Source organism: Ochotona princeps, chromosome 1, assembly GCF_030435755.1.
Source record: "Ochotona princeps isolate mOchPri1 chromosome 1, mOchPri1.hap1, whole genome shotgun sequence".
NCBI classification, from domain to species: domain Eukaryota; kingdom Metazoa; phylum Chordata; class Mammalia; order Lagomorpha; family Ochotonidae; genus Ochotona; species Ochotona princeps.
In genome coordinates this window covers 118,957,134-118,979,676 of record NC_080832.1, presented here as the reverse complement: position 1 = coordinate 118,979,676, position 22,543 = coordinate 118,957,134, and the positions used below count along the sequence as shown (strand labels likewise).

The window sequence follows — 22,543 nt, the reverse complement described above, 5'->3', positions numbered from 1 at the left end:
AAGGACTGTGAACAATACAACCATGCTGGCCACCTGTGCCCTTGGGTCTCAAAATTAGGACAAATACTCACAGATCCACTGAACTAGTCTTCCAACAGAAACTGGACGTAATATCAATGACATTCAACATTGTGACAGGCATTCTGCCTGCAGTGTGATGCTGTAATTGGTGATGTTCTCATGTTAAATTTTGTGCTCAACTGTCTGTATCAACATCTTAGACTCACAGGACAAAAGGCTACCATTTTGGCAGAAGCCTTTGTGGTAGAACTTGTTCCAAAAGCAGAGAGGGGACTGCTATTCAGTCAGGACATGGCTGTAGTGTCCCTTAGACTGGGTCTGAGGTACACCAGACTGGGCTAGACTCCAGCAACAACTGATACAGGTTGAGAACCATGGTTGGAGTAGGATGGGCTGGACTAGGTCCCTGCTGATCCGTACATGAGCTGTGTCTGGGTATGGACCAGACTTAACTGGGATGTAGCACCCAACAGAAAGAACCAGAATGGGTGAGGGCCAGTCAGGAAAGGTCACTATTCCTGCTAGGACAGGAGGTAGACTAAATAGGACTGGCCCATGGACCCACTGGTGGGCTCAAAATCTGGCATTGGGAGAGGTTCTGATGGAGGAACTTGGGGAATCCCTCTGTCAGAACACAGTCCCTGCAGATGAGTGCAGGAACCAAGACAGGAAGCAACCCAGACAAGGCAAGGCAATGGAACCCACTGGCATACATTTGGCTCAGGTGTGAGCCAGGCTAGGCCAGTTTATATAACCCACTAGCGAATTTGATAACCAGAATAGTGTGTGAGTCAGGCCAGTTTGGGCAGCAATACTAGCCAGTTCACATTAGGTCTGGGACTAGTGGCTGGCTGGGCTGGGCTGGGCTAAACTATAGTCCCCACCAGTGTGAGCTGGAATTGGGAGCTGGCCATGCCAAGACAGGCAACAGCACCCACTGGCAAATGCTGAAATGAGACAGGCATTGCCAGACTGGGCCACAGAGCCTAACCAGCACACGAGAGACTAGGGTGGAGAAAGGGGAAAGCTGGTAGGGAGGTTGCAGAAGGCTCCCCTGCTGGGCCACTACTCCCACTGGTGAGTGTGAGAGCTGTAGGTACACCAAGCTGGGCAGGGCCACAACACCTGTTGAACTGCATGTGACCTGGATCAAGGGGAAAGCCAGGCTGGGTTGACGATACCTACTGGTGCTTGCATAAGCCAGAGTGGGTGTGGGTTTGTTGGGCTTTGCCACAGCATCAGCTGGCACATGTTGGTCCAGGGGGTGGCAAATTCTGTCAAGCTAAAATAAAGAATCATCTGGAGAGTACACGATCTGGAAGTGGGAGTGGGCCCAGTAGATAATCAGCGGGCACCTCCTACTTGCGTTGCCCCTCTCACTACTGAGCCTGAGAATTACAGGCAGGTATAGCTAGACAGAGAATGGCACCCACTGACACAAAGGTGGACAGGGTAATGGGGCTGATTGGGTTGCCCATTGACATGTATGAGAGCTGAATGGGATGTGGGGCAGACTAGACCAGTCTGCTGTACATACTGGCAAACATAGAATCCAGGCAGGGGGCAGGCCTGGTGGGGGTTATTGCTGGTTGCTTCAACTAGGCTGCAGCTCCCACTGGTTTATGTGAGGTTCAAGTGTGTAGTGGGCAGGATAGGATTGGGCTGCAATACTCATTGGTTTGTGTAGAAGACACGGCTGGAACCAGAACTGACCCAGCAATTGCAACAACCAGTGTGTGATTAGGCTGATATGGGTGAGAGTTCCTATATTGGCAAGCACACACAAGAATCAGATCTGGCATCACTTCCAATGAGGCTTATTTTGGGACCAACTATGGAGAGAATTGCAGGTTTCATGTCCTGTTTGTGGATTGCCCATGTCAGAGCTATGTCAAGGCTTCCTCAGTGGCTTAGAGCAGCAAATAGTATATGCAGTTGCACATGGAAAATACGGCAATACATTGGAACCTGCAGAGGACACCTGGTACCGTAACAGAGGATGGACAACAAAGCAATCAATCAACTACCACAGCCAAGTGGTGGCAGTGACTATCTAGGCATGTGGAGACTGTAAGTTAGACTATGTCAACCAATGAATTTTGGAGAGATTTCATCATACCTGGAGCTGCGAGACTGGCAGCAATTCAAAACTGTTGAACTGTCTAAACCGCTTGAGCAGGACGTTCAAGGCATGCCCACATCAGTGACCTTGGGATGGATGGGAGGCTGGGTGTAGCTTCTCCCCTTATCAACCTCCTTCTCCCAGATGCAGGAGGAAAAAAGGAGAATGTGGAAATAATGGTCTCATCCACCTTACTCAAGCCCCTTCCCCTTCTCACAGTAATCAATTATGTAAAAATCATCAAAAATAAAAACAAATAAATAAGTAAAGTCAAATATGGGTGTAGGGCAATACTAAGTTAGCATTCAAAAGGGTTTTATTTCCTGTTTTACTTTCAGTTATTTGCACTGCAGAGTAGAGAATGAAACAAAGATAGATCATTCATCTTTTGATTTACTCCCCAAATACTTAATCATAGAAATAAATCTAGATCATTCAGATGGATGGCATGGATCCAAATACTTGAACCATCACCAGGTGCCTTCCAAGGCGTGCATGGCAGGAAAGTGAAATCAGAAGCAATGCTGGGGCTCAAAGGTATTTTGAACTGGGATGAATGCATCCAAAGTAATGTCTAAACCACCACTGCCTTCAAAAGGCCTGATTCATTACAAGACATGCCGAGAGAAAACAGAGATTTCTTGCAGATGAACTTCTTAAATTACTTCAACAGCCAAGCGGCTAAAGAAGGGAACTTGGAATTCCGTGCAGATCATCCATGAGGGTTGCAGGGATCCAAACACTTGAGCCATCATTTTCTGTTTCATAAATTTTGTTTCAGCAAGAGAATGAAATAAGAAAGCAATGCTGGGAAACAAATCCAGGTGAACCATTATGAAATGCATCTCACCTGCTAAGTTAATCACTTGTATTGCAAATGAATTATTTATAGTGCTTTTTATTTGTAACCCAGAATTTGTTTTTTAATATTTGGTTAGATCCCAATAGCTTTTAATACAATTAAGAACATAATCTGGGCCAGCATCAAGGTTCAATGGGCTAATCCCCTACCCTATGACACCAGCATATTTATTTATTTATTTATTTATTTATTTTTATTGGAAAGTAAGATATACAGAGAGGAGGAGAGACAGAGAGGAAGATTATCAGTCTGATGATTCACTCCCCAACTGACCTCAAGTGAGCTGATCTAAAGCCAGGAGTCAGGAGCTTCTTCCAGGTCCCCCACACGGGTGCAGAGTCCCATGGCTTTGGGCTGCCCTTTACTGCTTTCCCAGGCCACAAGCAAGGGAGCTGGATGGGAAGCAGGGCTGCCTGGATTACAATCGGCACCCATGTGGGATCCCAGCTCCTTCAAGGTGAGGACTTAGGCCACTAAGCCACTGCACCGGGCCCAACAACAGTCCATGTCTTGGCTGCTTCACTTCCAATCCAGCTTCCTGCTGGTGGCCTGGGGAAGCAGTAGAACACAGACCAAATTCTTGGGACCTTTAACCCACCAGGGAGATCCAGAAGAAGCTCTGAGCTTCTAGCTTCAGATCAGCCCAGCTTCAGCCATTGTGGCCAGTTGGGGTGTGTGCCAGCAGACAGAAGACCTGCTCTCTATCTCCTCTCTATAAATCTTTCAAATAAAAATAAATATAGCAATTTTTTAAGATAAAATAAGATAACTTAAACTTATATATATATAAAATCTTCCTTGGTTACCTCACATGTATGGTTTCCCCTATATTATAGACAAGGACACACAGTACAAGAAAGTGGGAAATAGCCTATAGGAACTGTAGGTACTTTTTTTTTTTTTTTTTTTTTTGGTGCATGTTTGCATGGTTCAAATCTGCCTTTTCCTCCGGTTTTTTAAAACCCCATCTGAAATAATAATATTAGTAAAATAATAGCAGAAACACAGGTTTATTACACTATGCCTTTTACTGGTCAAAATGCTAGCAAGTGTTGAATGCTCTTCACCCCCACTCAACTATTAAATAAGCCCCTATTATCTTCATTTTGTAGGTGAGTAAACTGTCAAAGGTTAAAAAGCTTGTCCAGGAACAAATTATAAGCAAGCAGTCCTCTGTGTTGGTTTTCTAAAAGCTCCAGATATTGAAAGTATTTATTTTCTTTTATTTTATATTTATTGGAAACTCAGATTTACAGAGAGGAGGAGACACAGGAAGAAAGATCTTCCATCTGCTGTTTCACTCCCCAAGCAGCCACAATGCCCAGTGCTGAGCTGATCTGAAGCCAGGAGCTCAGAGCTTCTTCTGGGTCTCCCATGCACACAGGTGCAGGGTCCCAAGGCTTTGTGCTGTATTCCCCTGATCTTCCAGGTCACAAGCAGGGAACAGGAAGGGAAGTGGAGCAGCTGAGATGCAAGCGAGTGTCCATATGGAATGCCGGCACATGCAAGATGAGGGCTTAAGCCACTAGGCTACCATGCCAGGCCCAGAAATATTTCCTATACCGTGATAGATATTTTGTTTAATGACACAGATTTGTAAATATTTAGGCCTAATTCAATATATTCACTATCATGATGATGAAGGAAAAAGAATTACAAATTGAAATTAGTTGTTATTTCAACGGGCCATAAGGAAATTGTTGAATATTGAAACAGTGCTATTTAATATGCAGGCCTGAGAGAACTACAATGATATGAAGGTTTCACAATTACAAGTCTAATCAAGTTACAAGCACTAGGGGTCAGAAACTGTTGATACATCACAGGATATGTAGGGTGTGTCTGTGCTGGTGATTTCAAGGTTAGTTTGTGAGTAGGAGTGGACTGGGTGAACAGATTGGGCCTCCATGCTGGCGGCGAGGTTTGAGAGCTTTGAGAACCGGAACGTGCTTATACCTGGGTTACTGCTCTAGACGTTTTTGCTGGTCTTTGAGATTCTAGGACTTCCATCAGCAGCCCTCTTGTTGGCATTCAAGCTTTTGATCTTGTATTGAAAGTTACACTTTCCCCTCTGTGACTTCTGAAGCCCCCAGCTGTACTGTGCTGCCCAGCATCCCAGGGGCACCCGGCTGCAGACCCCTGTCATGAGACTTTCCAGTGGCCAAATTGGCATGGCTCAGCCACCCTCGTAAACATGGCGTCCTACACCTGTGTGCATATGCTGCCCAGAGAACGCTGATAAGAGACTGCGGGGCAGGAAGATATATATTCTAAAGCAATAAGAAGCATTCTGTGACTCAGAAGTGTATGGTCTGATTGGAACCCTACTTGCTGACAGGTTGTAACTGTCTGCACATCTCTCCCCAAGCACAAATTTGCTCAATCAATTGACATCATATCACTGAGCTAACCATTCTCTCACACAGAGAACTCCACATACACATACAAGTTGTGTTAGTAATGTGGATTCAATTTATTGCTTTGAATGTACATGAGAGTATGATTTAGACTTTGAAGGGAGCAGCATCATGGCACAGTGACTTGAACTCCCTGTAACACAGGTATCTCATATAGGCAATCAATCAAGTCCCTGCTGCCATCCACCTCATCCAACTCTCTGCTGCCGTCCACCTCATCCAACTCTCTGCTGCCGTCCACCTCATCCAACTCTCTGCTGCCGTCCACCTCATCCAACTCCCTGCTGCCATGCCTGGGAAAGCAATGCAAATGGCCTATGTACTTGGGCCCCTGTACTCATTTTGGAGCTATCTATGAAGTTCCAGAAATTCTTGATTTTGGTCTGACCCAGACCTATTTATTGTAGACATTCAAATAAAATGAGGAACAAACCAGAAGATAGAAGGTCTGTTTCTCCTTCTTTTGCTATAACATTGCCTTTCAAATAAATAAATCTTTCTTAAAAAGTGGGGGGAGGATGTTTTGTTAGATTCAAAGAAATAATTCATGATAGTGTCTGGAATGATGTCTAGATTTCAAATCACTAAACATTATTCTTGGGCCAGACACAATGGCTCAGTGTCTGAATGTGGGTTCAGTGTATATATGGGCGCCAGTTTGCTTCCCCTCTGCTTCGATTCTCACCCGGGTCCCTTCTTGTGGGGAGTAGAGAATGGCCAACAGCTTGGGACCTTGCACCTATATGCGAGATCTGGAGGAAATTTGTGATTCCTAGCTTCAGAGCAGCTTAGCTCCAGTCATTGCTGCTACCTAGGGAGTAAATCCGTAAATAGAAGATCTTGCTCTATATATCTCCTTCTTTCTGTATATCTGCCTTTCCAATAAAAATAAATAAGTCATTAAAAATAAAACATTCACTGTTAATTTTACTTGAAAGTCAGAGTTACAAGAAAGAGGGGGTAGACAGAGATCTTCCGTCTGGTGGTTTATTTCCCAAATGGCTAGAATAACCAGAGCAGAGCCAGTCTAAAGCTAGGAATCAAAAGTTTCTTCCAAGTTTCCCACAAGGATGGAGGAGCCCAAGGACTGAGCCATCCCCAGCTGCTTTTCCAGGATATTAGCAGGGAACGAGGTGGGGAGTGGAGCAGCAGGAGTAGAGCCTGTGCCCGTAATGGGATACCAGCACCGCAGAGGAGTAGTATGCACACCACCCGGCCAGCCCCTCACCGTCTACTTTTGAAGCTGTAGAGAAAACTTCCAAGGTTATAGGCCAAGTAACCTCTAACTGAACAGATGTACTTGTGACTTGAATTTTGAAAACTCATGAGACATGCAGGCAATTGTCTTGATATGTAGCTTGTCTCCTGAGAAAGCAAAATAGCTCACTGTTCTTTATTGTGCTACACTGTGTGAGATTCTAATGTTTTAGGTAGTTTTGTATTCTTATATGCCTGTAAATCTGTTAACATTTACTTATTAACAAATTTTGTTCTTTGTTCCTCTCCATTGGTGTTATTTTCCTGCTAGAAATGACTCTCTCCTGGGTGCAAATGGGACAAAATCCCCTCAGACATCTCCTTTAAATTTATCTGAAGTGGGACTATGACTGCTGAGCATAAACTTTCCATCTGCACTATCAAGTAAGTTACAACACTCAGAGGCAGAGAGATGACATAAGCACTTATGGCTTCCAGGACAAGTCCCAGGGGCTCCACTTCCCATGCAGCTCCCTCCTAAAGACCTGGTAAAGTCATAGAGGATGGCCCAAGTCTCTGGGATCGGCAACAATGTAGGAAGCCTGAAAGAAGCTTCGGTCTTCCCACTGTCCCAACTTGGAATGTAGCTGCCATTTGGGGAGTGAAACAACACATGGAAGATCTCTCTGTCTCTCCTTATCTCTCCCCCTTTAACTCTGCCTTAGGAAAAAAGGGAAAATCTGTGAATTCCTATCTGGGTTCACACAAACTCCCTATGCATATTTCTGTATTTCTTTAGGTAAACAACTGTATGACATACCTTTAAAACAAACTAAATATGCTTTCATTTTATTACTTTTTTTAACCTTATTTCTAACACTAACATAGTTGAGAAAGATATATGCCCACACGGGGGTATCCAGTTAGGGTGGATGTGACAAATGTCTCAGTTTTCTCCTTTATTTTTTTCTCCTGTATCTGCAGTAGGGGAAGTGAGAGTACCATTCCCTCCGGTCAAACTGTATCAGTACCTGGGCATGGCAGACACTCATTTGATGACACCTTAGAGATGTCAGTTTGGGGGACAGCGTTCTGAGGTTTTAACTCAGTGTTAACTTGAGTGGTTTAATAGTTCTGAGACATCAGGCCTAGTGGCATGGCCTAGCGGCTAGAGTCCTCACCTTGAACACCCCAGGATCCCATATGGGCGCTGGTTCTAATCCTGGCAGCCCCTCTTCCCGTCCAGCTCCCTGCTTGTGGCCTGGGAAGGCAGTTGAGGACGGCCCAATGCATTGGGACCCTGCACCCACGTGGGAGACCTGGAAGAGGTTCCAGGTTCCCGGCTTCGGATTGGGGCAGCACTGGCCCGTTGCGGTCACTTGGGGAGTGAATCATTGGATGGAAGATCTTCCTCTCTGTCTCTCCTCTCTGTATATCTGACTTTGTAATAAAAATAAATAAATCTTTAAAAAAAAAAAGTTCTGAGACATCACTGGCTTTGTTGCACCAGGGCTAAGAACATCTTTCCAAGGTTCACTGGCTGACCAAGTCTACCTCGGTGCATCCACAGCAGACCCAAACCACAGGTTTCAAAGCTTGGCCAGGAGAGAGATCCAAACCGTTCTGTTTTCCATCCTCTGACAAGGCACTTACCAGCTTCTGCTGGCCTGGAGGAGCTGGCTGGCATGTCCCCCATGTGCATCTGGGCATGCATCAGCAACTGAGGAGGCCCATTCCTGATACATGCATTCTAAAATCAGACCACATATATCATGGTTTTTCCCTCTGGCTGGGATTTGAGTACAGAAATCTAGTTGGGTGTTCCCCAAGAATTCTCCTGGGGTGACATCAGACCCGACTCTAATGTGCACCAGCCAGTGCAAGGTCAGATTAGGTCCATCACCTGTACCGGCCATTACACATACTTGTGCATGCAGCTGTTCAGTGATCAGTTCAGCCCCTAGCTCCATGTCTCACACAAGACAATTGCTACTACAGGCTAACCCAGCAGAGTCCGCCACAAGCCTGCTCTTCACATGAATCAATGCGTGCTGCAGCCTAGTCTAGGAGACCTCCAATAATCACTATTAGGCCCACCTCTACCATTAGTTTTTGCATGGGCTGGCATGTGTCGCAAACTAGCCCAATCTGTCCCCCATCCTATCTGGTTCTCATGAACATCCAGCCAGTCTCACCCCCAGATCCAGGCCACCATATACCAATGAGTGCCGAAGCCTTTACAAGCCTGGCTCACCTCCAGTCCTCGTTCTCATGCTCACCAGCAGGAGTTGGAACCCAGCAGAGGAGTGCCCACAGTTGCCCTACCAGACCCATTCCCAGCGCTGGAACCTGTGAGTGTCCCTGGGTCCTGCAGCCCAGTCTAACATGGCTGGTCCCCACTCCTAGCACTTACTTAGTTGGTACTGCAGCCTAGGCCAAATGGCTCACACTCATTCTGGCTCTCACTGACACCTGCTACATCTTAGCCTAACCTGGTTTACCTCCAGACCATGCTTTCATATGACAGGGTGAGAGCTGTAGCCTAGCCCAGCCTAGCCCACACCCATTGTGGCACTTGTGAGTACCAGTGGGTACTGGCACCTAACTCAATCTGGCCCTCCCCCAGACCCAGTCTGCATGACAATAGGTGCTACAGCCTTGCCCAGCCCAGTCCACCCACAGCCCCAGCTCTCATGCTCACCAGTAGAAGCTGCAGCCAGCAGGGGAGTCCACAGAGTATCCCCACCAGGTCTATTCTCAGTCCCAGCTCTTGCTCATGTTGGCAGGTACCGCAAATCTGCCTGATATGGCCCGCCCATAATATCTACCCCCACCAGTATTCTAGCCCATTTGTTTGAGGCGCCACCCTTTCCTGGCTCTCATACGTGCCAACAGGTATTGAGGCTTGGCCTGTGGTCACACCAGACTCTTCTTGTGCTTCCTTTCCCCGCCCTCTTACCCCCACTCCCCTGAGAACTAAGGCGGCTTTGTACAGAAATTTCCCAAGTTCTATCAGGAAGGTACTCAGCCCAGCCCCAGATCTTACCAGGGTTGGTAGGTGACACAGGCGTGCAGGGCATGGTCTGCCCTCAGTTCCGTGCTTTCCATGTGCCAGCCTTGCCCAGCTGGGCCTCCTCCCAGCCCCAACTCCTACAGTTATCAGGTGAATTCCTGTCAAATGAGTGACAGTCCAGGCTAGCTCAGCAAGTCATCACCCCTGAACTTCTGCAGACCAGTAGGTGCCGCAATCCCACAGGGGTAAGCCCACAATCGCCTGCAGAATCTGCCCCCAGATCCATTTCTTTCGCATTCTGGTGAATGCTGTGGCCCAGCCTGATGTGTCCCATGCCCTGCCCAGACATTTGTGGGTAGGTACGATGGCTGACCCCAGCCAAGCATGTCCCACAGCCCCAGTTTTGCATACATTAACAGGTGATCAGCAATGCTACTTCAGCCTACCCAGATCTCCCATGTGGGCAGATGCTTTGGCCTAACCTAGACATGATTTCTGATTCGCCCCTCTGAATCAATCCAACTCAGCTCACTTGACTGCCTGCAAGTACAATGTTTGGGTCCATGGAATCCCCCCAGAAGTCATTCCTCCCCTGCTGAATAGGCCCTCAGCTGCTCCCACTCCAAAATGTCCCCTTCCCCACCTCACCCTGGCCTGGGGAGCTGGAGTGGCTTGTCCTGGCCAGGCATCCCCGCCTTTCCCACATACATTTTAAAACAAAACAAACTAATAAAAATGAATTGTATAAGAAACTGCTAGCCTACTGGTATAGGTAACACAAATCTGGCATTAACCATGCCTAGAATGTCCACCAGCTATTGGCTACTTTTCTCCCTACAATGGAATATATACCTTAATACAAGCCAACTTTAGGATATACCTATAGCTCAGGCGGGGGGAGACCTTTTTTATGCTCCACGAAGAAAGAATAAGTGTGCAGACAAGAAGCAGATGCAATAGCCTTTACATAAGGGAATGTAGGGATTTCAAATGGAAAATACCACAGATGATATTTAAAGGCACATCATTACATTAGCCAAAAGCAAACCCTGACTTTAAAATAGAATGGAGAAGAGCAAAAAGGAAAGAAAGAAATTGAGAGAATTACTGTACATTTAAGCTGGCATAGCCAGGATCATGACTTGAGCCAGTCAAAACCAGACTGATATGTCACATTTCTTTATATCTAGTGTGAGGGACACAGGGTACATTTTACTTGTGTATTAGATCCTAGTATCACACAAGATAAGCTGTTTCGATGTATAAGGTCCCCACAGCTACTTAGGTGAGTGACTGCACATTCACAAGCATGCGGGCCAGAGTTGCCAGGAGAGTGGGAGCAAATTAGATTGAAACCCATTCCAGGGTCAACTACCCAAACGATCTCCCCTCACTGACCACTCTTGAGGTAGTGGATGGAGGGAGGTAGGGAGTGGTGTACGAGGTAACCTAATTATGAGCTCTTCATAATTCTCGTCACAATTCCAACCAAGGCTGGTCTTTTGTATTTTAATGGCATGTGCCCAACCTTCAGGGATCTAACAGGTACCTTCCAGAGGGAATGTCTTGAAAGATACATATCAAGACTTTCAGCTACTAATAAGTCAGCAACCTGGTTACATTAACTCCCCGGCCAAAAAAAAAAAAGCAAAATGCTGACTGCCAACTCGTTTCTCATATAGGACAGCAATATGTCCAAGCAATAAAAACAACAAAAAGCAATTTAGTCTGTAAAGACTTGGATAACTACTACAGAACTTAAGGACCAGAATTACAACCATGAGGGGAAAGCAGTTGAGCAGCACATGCACAGCCAAATAAGCCCAAAGCTAAGTCCGTATACAGCTTCTTTTACAGAAAAGGTGATTGGCTCTGAAAAGAGCCTTTGGATTTTAATGGTGGGGTGCTCCAAGGTCGACTTAAGCCCGCTCCCCGCGGATGCGGCGAGCCAGCTGGATGTCCTTGGGCATGATGGTGACGCGCTTGGCGTGGATGGCGCACAGGTTGGTGTCCTCGAAGAGCCCCACCAGGTAGGCCTCGCACGCCTCCTGCAGCGCCATCACGGCCGAGCTCTGGAAGCGCAGGTCCGTCTTGAAGTCCTGCGCGATCTCGCGCACCAGCCGCTGGAACGGCAGCTTGCGGATCAGCAGCTCCGTCGACTTCTGGTAGCGCCGGATCTCGCGCAGCGCCACCGTGCCGGGCCGGTAGCGGTGTGGCTTCTTGACGCCGCCCGTGGCCGGCGCGCTCTTGCGGGCCGCCTTGGTGGCCAGCTGCTTGCGCGGGGCCTTGCCGCCGGTCGACTTGCGGGCAGTCTGCTTCGTGCGAGCCATGGCTGAACTGAACAAGCACTGCCTGCCGAGAAACCGAAAGTGAACGAATATATATAACACGATTGCTCTTTTCATTGGACAAGTCAGACCTGGGGCGGCTCAGAGGAAAGCTATTGGTGGCAACGATCATGCCTGAGCGAACTGTTCTTCCCTCAACTAGTAAGGCTTTCCTCGGACCAGCTTTTCTACTGGAGTTTAAAGCCCTTTCTTTTCTCCCCCCCTCCATGCGTTTCATTTAAAATAGTTAAATATCTCATTAGAATCTCATATATCGAGGGGATTTTTTTTTCGTGGATTAATGTAATTTAATCCTTGGCACCTGAAACTGATTTTTGATCTTTTCAAAAAAGGCACAGGAGCTTTGACGGTTATTTTATTTAAATTTAGAAAACACATTTTTTCGATCAATTTTTTATGTCTTGAATTTCAGTTTATTCTCAATCTTTACAAATGATCATGACTTTTCTCCTTAGTAACGTTCTCAAACAAGGTGTTAATGAACACTCAAACTACTCTTCATGTTACAATCAGTTTGTGTAGACTGTTATAAATTCATGATTTGTAACCAAATATTTCAGCTACTGAAAAAACATGACGGGGCGGAGTGTAGTTTGTTCTCCCAACAGGTTGGTAAGCTGGCTGTAGTGAAAGGGCAGGGAACCAGACATCCATATGGCAGTGAACAATGTTTAGGAATGTTGTCGAAAGTTCCTGCCAGACAAGTTTATCGAGAGCAATGTTTTCACATCTCACCTCAATGGAGCCTTCCCTCCGAAATGACCAAAAAAACCCCAATTCCCAAACCTAAAATATATAGGCATCGAAACGAGCAAGACTAGTAGCAGTTTTACTTTCTAGCGTTATCAATGCAAGCAACGCACCTGTTGGAAATGTTCAAGCCCTTTCAATTTGATTTTGTGGTGGCTCTTAAAAGAGCCTTTGGTTGTGGTGGACTGCCTTCTCCGCAGTTTATTTTCCCTTGGCCTTGTGGTGGCTCTCGGTCTTCTTGGGCAGCAGCACGGCCTGGATGTTGGGCAGGACGCCGCCCTGTGCGATGGTCACGCGGCCCAGCAGCTTGTTGAGCTCCTCGTCGTTGCGGATGGCCAGCTGCAGGTGGCGCGGGATGATGCGCGTCTTCTTGTTGTCGCGCGCCGCGTTGCCCGCCAGCTCCAGGATCTCAGCCGTCAGGTACTCGAGCACGGCCGCCAGGTACACGGGAGCACCGGCGCCCACCCGCTCGGCGTAGTTTCCCTTGCGCAGCAGCCGGTGAACTCTGCCCACCGGGAACTGCAGACCAGCCCGGGAAGAGCGAGTCTTGGCCTTGGCGCGAGCCTTGCCGCCCTGCTTGCCGCGTCCTGACATGGCGATTTCTTTAAAGTTCAGTTCAACCCAAGATGCCCACCAACCGGCCGCTGCACGGTTATACTCTGCTTCGGTTTCGTAAAATAGCCAATAGCAGCGTCCGGATGCAAAGTTCAGCCAATCACAATGCAGCTGTAAGAACACGCTGCCTCTACTTTGCATGGGATGTCTGTAGCCCTAGGGCGGTACTGAGGCGAGGATACTGAAACATCCAATGAGAGTCCAGCATCCCGTCGTAGCCTATCCGAAGGCAGAAAAGAAAGCCAGCCAATGAAAACCCGCATATCTACAATCTTCATTTGCATGCTCAGCGCAGAAATTGGCTCGTGGCGCACGCATCTCCGCACTCTGATTTCTTCTCCTGGAAGATCCAACTGAGTGTTGATCATGCCTGAGCCAGCGAAATCCGCTCCTGCGCCGAAGAAGGGCTCCAAGAAGGCGGTGACCAAGGCGCAGAAGAAGGACGGCAAGAAGCGCAAGCGCAGCCGCAAGGAGAGCTACTCGGTCTACGTGTACAAGGTGCTCAAGCAGGTGCACCCGGACACGGGCATCTCGTCCAAGGCCATGGGCATCATGAACTCGTTCGTCAACGACATCTTCGAGCGCATCGCGGGCGAGGCGTCGCGCCTGGCGCACTACAACAAGCGCTCGACCATCACGTCCCGGGAGATCCAGACGGCCGTGCGCCTGCTGCTGCCGGGCGAGCTGGCCAAGCACGCCGTGTCCGAGGGCACCAAGGCCGTCACCAAGTACACCAGCTCCAAGTAGACGCGTGCTTGAGTACTTTTCACCCCAAAGGCTCTTTTCAGAGCCACCTACAAAGTCTATGAAAGATCTGTAACATAAGTGCCATAGTTCCTGCAAAGTGGTACTTAAAACACAATCTGTAGCTACTGTTAATGCAGGTTATTCTATGCTTTATTAGTTACCTGCGCAGCTCAGCATTGGGCTTGGTAATGCTTATGTTCCGTACCTTTTTCTGTTAGCAGTTACCAACCATGGTGATTGCAGGCAGTCACTAATTGAAGGTCTACAATCCTTAGGTTAGAAATGTAACTAGTAGGAGGATGAAGCACGCCATCGTCTCACCTTGCAAAGAGATCTCATTCTATAAAGGGGTGTTTTGGGCCAGCAAACAATGTATAACAGGAAGAACCGGGTCTTGTACTTGCAAGTACACACAAAAACTTGGTCTGGGTTCACCTCAAAGTTTCTTTAGCGATTTCCACAATCAAACTGCCAGACTCGGTACCTGAACCATGAAAAGACAGGACAGAACAAATCAATCAACTACCACAACCATATGTTGGCAGTGAAAAACAGGGAGAACAGACTCCCAAGGTGGACTATGTCAATGAGAGGATTTCTCAGCGGCCACATCATGCTTTTAGTGGCGAGATCGGCAGCAATTCATAACTGCTGGACTGTCAAAACCACTTGAGCAAGACCCTCGGAGCATGCCCCATATCATGGACATGGCATGGTTGGGAGGATTGGTGGGGCTTCTCCCTTTACCTCCCTGTTTATCCCAGATATAGAAAAATCATGTGGAAATAATAGTCTTACCCACTTTCTTGTAGCCCTTGAACCTTTGCGCCCTAATGAACTACCTAAAGATTATCAAAAAAAAAATAATAAAAATCTGAGCCAACAGCCCCTGGTTAGGAAGCAGCTTTTACAATTGGCAATAGAACAAAACAATTGATATTTAATGTAAATGAGATATCTTTGTAAATGAAACTGCTGTTCAGTACACCTGTTAGCTCTGCACTTGAATCTGTCACAATGACGTTATACCACAGCGCTTTCAAAGAGAATAGAAACAAACACACATACTTGAACCAACACTGCATATGTTTGTAGCGTGCGTATGCAAAAGTAGTACTTAAAATCCCAAAGTTTGATTGGGTAGATTGTGTTTGAACTTAAGCTCCTATGCAAATAAGGGGACTGACTGGACTCACTTTTTCATTGGCTAAAATTGTAATCTCAATTTATCCAATCAGACACGACAATTTTCCATTCCGGTTGGAAGTATAATTGCTTCCTCTCTGATTTGAGATTTCACATTTGACTTTGCTCTCCCTTTCATAGGCTATCCCTCTGGTTACCAAAATGTCAGGACGCGGCAAGCAAGGAGGAAAAGCTCGCGCCAAGGCCAAGACTCGCTCTTCCAGGGCCGGCCTGCAGTTCCCCGTGGGCAGAGTTCACCGGCTGCTGCGCAAGGGAAACTATTCCGAGCGCGTCGGAGCTGGTGCGCCCGTGTACCTGGCGGCCGTGCTCGAGTACCTGACGGCTGAGATCCTGGAGCTGGCGGGCAACGCGGCGCGCGACAACAAGAAGACACGCATCATCCCGCGCCACCTGCAGCTGGCCATCCGCAACGACGAGGAGCTCAACAAGCTGCTGGGCCGCGTGACCATCGCACAGGGCGGCGTCCTGCCTAACATCCAGGCCGTGCTGCTGCCCAAGAAGACCGAGAGCCACCACAAAGCCAAGGGAAAATAAACTGCGGAGAAGGCAGTCCACCACAACCAAAGGCTCTTTTAAGAGCCACCACTGTTTCTGCATAGAGCTGAAACACTCAAAATGTGTTGGGCAGGTTTTCTGCTGGTTTGCAGTCCTAAGAGATCCTTCCCTACAGGATGAAATGCTTTAGAGGAAACTACATTTCATGCAAATAAAATAGGAATGAATTCTATAGTAAATTACGTTAGTATTTTTCACCACAAAATGTGTATACATATAAAGCCACCACACAAACCTTGTCTATATTCTGTGTACATACACTGGAAGCTTGAAAATATGATTTCATCGAAGAACAAAGGATATGGTGTGTCCAATCAAATTTCCCGGCGGGATTTTTGAATTTTTGGTATGCTGGCACCTAGTTTTAGTGGAAAGATCTGCAATTTCTTAGTCTAGGAAATGCAATTGGGACCGCAATTTTAAAAAGGCCACCATGAAAAGAAACCGCCTTTATGATAGGGCTTGCTTTAAAAGTGAACAGCTTAAAGAATGAGTAAAATCTCCCAAATGGTTAGGAAGCCTGGTTAGATTACACCATGGGCTTCGTTAAACCAGGCAGGTGTGCACCTTAACGTAGACACTTTGCAGGCAGTTTGCCACCAGGAAGACTTTTTATGATTTATTTATTTATGTTCTTTTATTGGAGATTTACAAAAAGGAAAGACAGAAAGATCTTTCATATGTTAGTTCACTCCCCAAATGTCTGTACTGAAAGGAGCTGAGCCCTAGTGCTGGCCATCTGAGGGGGTGCGTTGGTGGACGGAAGATCTCTCTCTGTCCCTGTCACTTTGTAAACGTGACTGTCAAATAAATAAGTAAATCATGTATTAAAAAAGCAGCTTCACTGCTACACGAGCCAACTTGCATGTTCTCAAGCTCCCTTTCTGAGAACCAAGGCCTTTGATCATCACAACTACAACACCGGCCTGTGCTTTGAGAGCTTGGCTGATAAACATGACGTTGATGGAGGTAGGCAGTCTTCTTCCTGGGGCTCTTTGAAACCCAAACTCTGTGCCATCCATGTCTCATGCTAAGGAAGTCACCCTTTTGCACACCCGACCCGTGGAACACACAACTCAAAGCTTTCATGTCATATATAAGGAAAGGTTTTTTTAAGCGCCAAGCATTTTCTCAGTAGGTTCTACATGAAAGCACTCAGTGTCTTTGCCTTCCCTGGTAAAAAGAATTCTAATGATTGAATCAATAAGAACTACATTTACAGACTTTTAAAACTAATGTGCAACTTGTTGCTCCACAGATCACTTCTCTCCACAAATCCACTTTCAAATTTGCGTGTTGAATTTGGTGAGTGGAGTTGAGATGTGCCTGGGGTGAAATCTAGGTAAATTATGGACTTGAATGGCATACTGGTGAGAGAAATTGTCTGTTAAAACCTCCATGGAGTGTCAAAAGAAGTACCACATTTATAATTCCGTATAATGAGTTCAACATGTGCCTTCAACAAATTGAGAAAGTTTAAAAACCAAACTCAGACCAGAACTTTCACATGGAGAAACTGACTCAGGCCATTGTTTCATGACATGTATCAACGCATAGAATTCCAAATAATAAAAATTCAAATATATGTTCCTAATCTATAACTCATTATTCAGGGAACCACAGAAAAATAAACTTATGTCAACAGAATAAAGATGATGAACAATATATATAACACATAACAGAAAATTGGAGGAAATTTAGCTCAAAAAGATTTATTATGTCCTGTGGGAGTATTACATTGTCAGCTTTGGGTTACACACTGTACTGCAGAAACGTACTTTTCAGCTGTAATGGGCAGAAACATGCAATCATTCTATCTTTCAGCTTATAATTGAAAAACACTGATGCAGGCCATATAAATATCAAAACATAATCATATCCCCCAAGACACAACCCTGAGCATGCTGTTTAGGCTATGCTTTCCTATGAAAGAGAATGCAGTCCTTCCTTTATTTTTGAGTCAATATAAATAGTTTGATATGAAATCCTTATGTGATTTTTGACAGGTTTACTTTCCATCTTATAACCCCTCTCTTTTGACAACAAAGTTGAACAAAATTACTTACAATTCAAATTCCTCCTTTTATGGAATCCATGATCTGATTTTCTGGCTGTCATCTTTGCTGACCTGAATGTAGCTTTCAGAAATCATCGTATGACCTTCTTTTCTCCGAAATAATGATCTGGGGGTTCTGGAATAGTTGGCTTTCTTGTTTTTCTAATTACTATACTCTTCAATGATTTTTAGCAGATCAAAGCTTAAGCTTTTATGGAAACAACATTTAGTTCTAGATACCCGTCTGCAAATACCTATATTCCGGGGAATAATACAGTGGTAGAATTCCAAGTAGTTGCCATTTACTGATTTCTTGCAATTAAAGAATGCAAATGTTAATAATAATCTCATCTCTATATTACTATTTTCTCCGTGATAAGTCAAACGCTTTTTGTTTGTTTTTGGACAGCTTCCTTTTGTTAACTTCTATATATTTCTAAATGATTCTAACTTTGATCCACGTACTAGATTTCCATGCAATATAAAATAGTCCCCTTTTTTTCAAAATTTTACTTACAATATTTTACAAAGAATCAGGAAACAGGACAAAATAAGAATTCTTGCACAATGCTACACATCAAAAATAATGCAAATGCTGTTATTTTGAAATTTGTAGTAACCACATTTTAAAAAGTAGAAGGATGCATGTGAAATCATTTTAACATGTTGCAATGAGTATCAGCTGTGAAAATATTATCACTTTGGTATATAATCACTGCTAAAAATATTCACACAATATTTAAAACTCACCTTTCAAGGTATATCTTTCAACTGGGTTGTACAATTATCTCATTATTCCATTAAATTTTCATTGAGAAATCTTTTGCTTTGCATTTATATTTCACAAACATTGGTTTTGGAAAATTAAAATATACACCTAACACATTCCAATTACATATTAGCTTTTAAAATTTACAAAACAGATAATCCATGGTCATGGTTTTCTCTAGGCTCTCAAGTGCCAAGGAAATATGCTGCATGCCTTGAGGGGTTAACCTCAATTTCTCATCTGTGTTCATGATCTACGCCTTATTCAGGGCCACCCACGTATTCCCATGAAATGGCTGGTGACCTCATAGTCATGTTTCAGTATCCTGCAACTTCTGGAGTAACTGGAAGTTCTAACGGCTCCTGAAATGTGATATGTAATGGTAGAGAATTTGTCCTTCACTTACTGTATTTACCAAACCCCTCACTCTGCAACTCCTTTGGAACATTTCTTTATTGTTTCTGTAGTCTCTCTTAGGGTTGGTATACCCAAAACAATCAAGTGCAAACTTTAAAATAATTGTACAGTACAGCCTATTGCAAATTTTTTAAACACAGAGCTATTGCTATTGCTGCTTTTTAAGAAAAAAAAAATCTTTCTGAAACTCAATCAGACAAAAAGTTACATGTCATTGTGTTAGTGGGAGTGGAGGGTGAAGAGGAAAGAGCTGATAATCTATATAAATGCTCTGCCAGAAATAGGTAACCTTGGGGAAAGCAGAACCTGAGCATAGGTTGCACTGCAGCTGGAGAGCAAAGACGCAGAAATTGATGTGCCATGTAGAAGGCAACATGTCTTGGCGCCTCTCTTGTAACCCTCACAAGGTTCAGCACTTCCTTCATGTCTAGTCATGTTCTTTTGTGATTATTAAGACAATTACTTTAACTAAACTCACAGAGATCCACAGTCCAGTGAGAGGACTCAGCCACACCTTAAATTCACACACGCGTCAGTATTTTTAAGAAAACAAAAAGTCGGGCCCAGCGCCACGGCCTAGCGGCTAAAGTTATCGCCTTGAACGTGCCAGGATTCCATATGGGCGCCAATTCTAATCCCGGCAACCCTGCTTCCCATCCAACTCCCTGCTTGTGACCTGGGAAAGCAGGCAAGGACGGCCTAAGGCTTTGGGCAACTGCATCCACGTGGGAGATCTGGGTTCCTGGCTTCAGATAGGCGCAGCACCAGCCGTTGTGGTCACTTGTAGAGTGAATCATCAGACGGAAGATAATCCTCTCAGTCTCTCCTCCTCTCTGTATATATCTGACTTTAAAACAAAAATAAATAAATGAAACGTTAAAAGAAAAAAGTGAGTCTCCAAATCTGTGTCATGGCATGGAAGGGTGGCAGCAACATTCCAGCTAATGCTTATTTTGAATGAAATTCAGGAGATAAATGAGCAGTAGGTGCAGGAAGGCTGTGTAATATTTTTCTTCCTGGGGGGAATAAAACTTCTCCCCTTTAACAGAATGATAATCACATTGCAGTCCCAGAGATAAAGATGACAGGTGTAGGAAAGTAGGAACCAACCATATCCAATTTGATCTTCTGCCTATATTTTGTACCATCAACAACCATAGCCCAAACTCTATCATGTTTGCCTAACTTAGCATAACTTGCATAACTTAGTACTCTGATCAAATCGTTATATAACTTGTCTAATTTGGGCCCAGCTTAATTGACTAGTTCTCTGCCTTACAAGTGTCTGGATCCCATTTCGGTGCCAGCTCATGGTCCAGCTGTTCCACTTCCCTTGCAGCTCCCTGCTTATGGCCTGGGAAAGCTGCAGAGCATGACCCAAAACTTAGGGACCAATGTGTGAGAGACGGAGAAGCTCCTGGCTCCTAATTTTGAATCAGTTGAGTTCTGGCTGGTGTGATCATTTGGCAAGTGAAGCAGCAACGGAAGATCTTTCTCCTTCTCTCTGTAAATCTGTTTTGCCTTTCTAATAAAAACAATCAAATCTTAGAAGCTGCCTACTTTTCTTGTCTGGGCATATGTAAAAGTAATACTAAATAAATCTATGCATATTCCCTGAGGAAATCAAGCAGGATCTGAACCAACAAATGTGAGAGAAGGAAGGGATTCTGTTTCATTTTCAAAAGCTTCCATATGAGGTCACAGTCAATGACCCATTTGAAAGCACCTCCAAGGTCCCTGGTGCTTTATTTACCTGACAGATTTCTGACTGCAGGCAATCTAAGCCAATGAAAGAATAAGTGGATGAAGAGAGGTGGTGGATGGCTTGTGCTTGTGTTAGTTAGCTTTTTTTTTTCTTGAACATACTGTATTTTCTTGTCCAGAGCTGCAATGAGGGAGCCTGCATAATACACACTGTGCTGAGGCTAGCATGTGTTGGAGGCAAACTTTTGCATTAGGCATAATGCACCATGACCTGCGGAAATCTTTGGATTTTGAGAGGTGACAGGATATAAATATGCCCAGACGTGTGCTGGTGGAGCGCTCATCATGTAGCACTACATAACAGCAACTTTTGAACCCTTGCAATGAGCAGAGATGTAATTTACCTGTCTTTTTTCAGTTAGCTGTATATTGAGAAATGACCTAATACATTTGATGCATGTCTTACGTAGTCAGGGCACTTCCTAATCTCCTCTTAATGACTGACTAAATGTAGGGAATATACAATGAAAATATAGAAGAAAAAGGAGTTAAAGTCAGGGTTCCAAAATCCATATCAGCACTAGATCTTGAAGATTATTTCAATAATATGCTTAAATGCAGGACAAGAGTGAAAAACAAAATTTCCTATTAAATAAGTAAACTTGGATAACTACCCTGAAAATGGTTAACATACTTGTAGGGAGATTATGCTACCAGGCCTAGCTCAGCATATACTATGAAAAGGCTTGGTCATCTTCTAATGTGGTGCATTTTTTGCAAACCAGAGAAAATGACCTGGTACCATGGTATGGGCAACATTTTAGGGGAGGGAGAATAGCACAAGAGACAGAGAGCCAGGTTCACATTGGGAAACGTTAAACTTGGCATGTATCAGTAACAAACTTATTGCAAAATACAATTATTTATTGCACAGTTTTGAGAACTATAGTATATCCAGATCAGATCACAGTTTTTTAAAGACTTTCAAAATGAAAAACACATGCTAAAAAAAAAAGAAAATGTGAAGTGCCAAAATCCCTTAGAACTCTAAGACATTTCCTTCTATACACAATAATGTGAATTCTTTGCTGTACTGCAGCTTTAAAGAAACCATTCAGACTGTCACACCGTTTTGTACATGTGTTTGAATTTGGTCAGGAGACAAAAATAAACATAACATGCAGTCCCTGACTCCTAAAAAAAAAAAGTTTATGCAAACAGCAAATTAAAAACTTACTTGCTGAAAGAAACATTTATAAGTCAATGCATTCGATGTTTGTAAATTAGGAATGCACAAATCCCCCTTTGTTGTATTGGTGAGAGGTTGGTTTAGGCTGTGCTGATAATTTCATTCATTAAGAATCTTTTACAATAAACATCCTTTATAAAAATCTTCAAAATAAATATTGGTTGATAAACATGTAAGGAGTATGTATGTGTATGTGTAAAGACCTTGTTGATATGTTTTCCAATAGCTACACAGTAAACGTTTTCTCTCTGTTAAATCAGTTTGACTTTCACGCTACAAAGCAGTCCTTCCTAACGCCCTGCTGTGGGCGTCAGCCCAAACACGCAAACCCGTTTTTTAAAACTAGATGTTTGTTGTGATTACCCGGCTTGAAACTTAAAACTCCCTTACTCTTATATTCCAGAACACCATGTTTGAGTGATCATTCACACTAAAATATAATGAAGTCTGAAAACATAGTAGATTTTTAAAATAAGCCAATGACACGGGGATAAA

At 44.6% G+C, this 22,543-nt stretch overlaps 4 protein-coding genes across 4 annotated transcripts; 2 read left to right on the top strand and 2 right to left on the bottom strand.

Annotated features, from left to right (window-relative positions):
• Positions 1 to 11,529: 11,529 nt before the first annotated feature.
• On the bottom strand, positions 11,530 to 11,993 carry LOC131480835 (histone H3.1). The gene has a single exon (XM_058667237.1). The coding sequence runs from the start codon at positions 11,960 to 11,962 to the stop codon at positions 11,552 to 11,554; it is 411 nt and encodes a 136-aa protein (XP_058523220.1). The 5' UTR covers positions 11,963 to 11,993; the 3' UTR covers positions 11,530 to 11,551.
• An 857-nt stretch (positions 11,994 to 12,850) lies between these two features.
• Positions 12,851 to 13,326, bottom strand: LOC131480841 (histone H2A type 1-E). The gene has a single exon (XM_058667261.1). The coding sequence runs from the start codon at positions 13,322 to 13,324 to the stop codon at positions 12,932 to 12,934; it is 393 nt and encodes a 130-aa protein (XP_058523244.1). The 5' UTR covers positions 13,325 to 13,326; the 3' UTR covers positions 12,851 to 12,931.
• A 384-nt stretch (positions 13,327 to 13,710) lies between these two features.
• On the top strand, positions 13,711 to 14,159 carry LOC131480863 (histone H2B type 1-C/E/F/G/I). The gene has a single exon (XM_058667339.1). The coding sequence runs from the start codon at positions 13,712 to 13,714 to the stop codon at positions 14,090 to 14,092; it is 381 nt and encodes a 126-aa protein (XP_058523322.1). The 5' UTR covers position 13,711; the 3' UTR covers positions 14,093 to 14,159.
• Positions 14,160 to 15,428: 1,269 nt separating this feature from the next.
• Positions 15,429 to 15,876, top strand: LOC101531238 (histone H2A type 1-B). The gene has a single exon (XM_004599836.2). It carries the CDS (start codon positions 15,440 to 15,442, stop codon positions 15,830 to 15,832), a length of 393 nt encoding a protein of 130 aa, XP_004599893.2. The 5' UTR covers positions 15,429 to 15,439; the 3' UTR covers positions 15,833 to 15,876.
• Positions 15,877 to 22,543: the final 6,667 nt, after the last annotated feature.

Bases quoted from the DNA above. Each gene is read 5' to 3' on its own strand.
- LOC101531238 (XM_004599836.2), top strand. From the start codon at position 15,440: ATGTCAGGACGCGGCAAGCAAGGAGGAAAAGCTCGCGCCAAGGCCAAG.
- LOC131480863 (XM_058667339.1), top strand. From the start codon at position 13,712: ATGCCTGAGCCAGCGAAATCCGCTCCTGCGCCGAAGAAGGGCTCCAAG.
- LOC131480835 (XM_058667237.1), bottom strand. From the start codon at position 11,962: ATGGCTCGCACGAAGCAGACTGCCCGCAAGTCGACCGGCGGCAAGGCC.
- LOC131480841 (XM_058667261.1), bottom strand. From the start codon at position 13,324: ATGTCAGGACGCGGCAAGCAGGGCGGCAAGGCTCGCGCCAAGGCCAAG.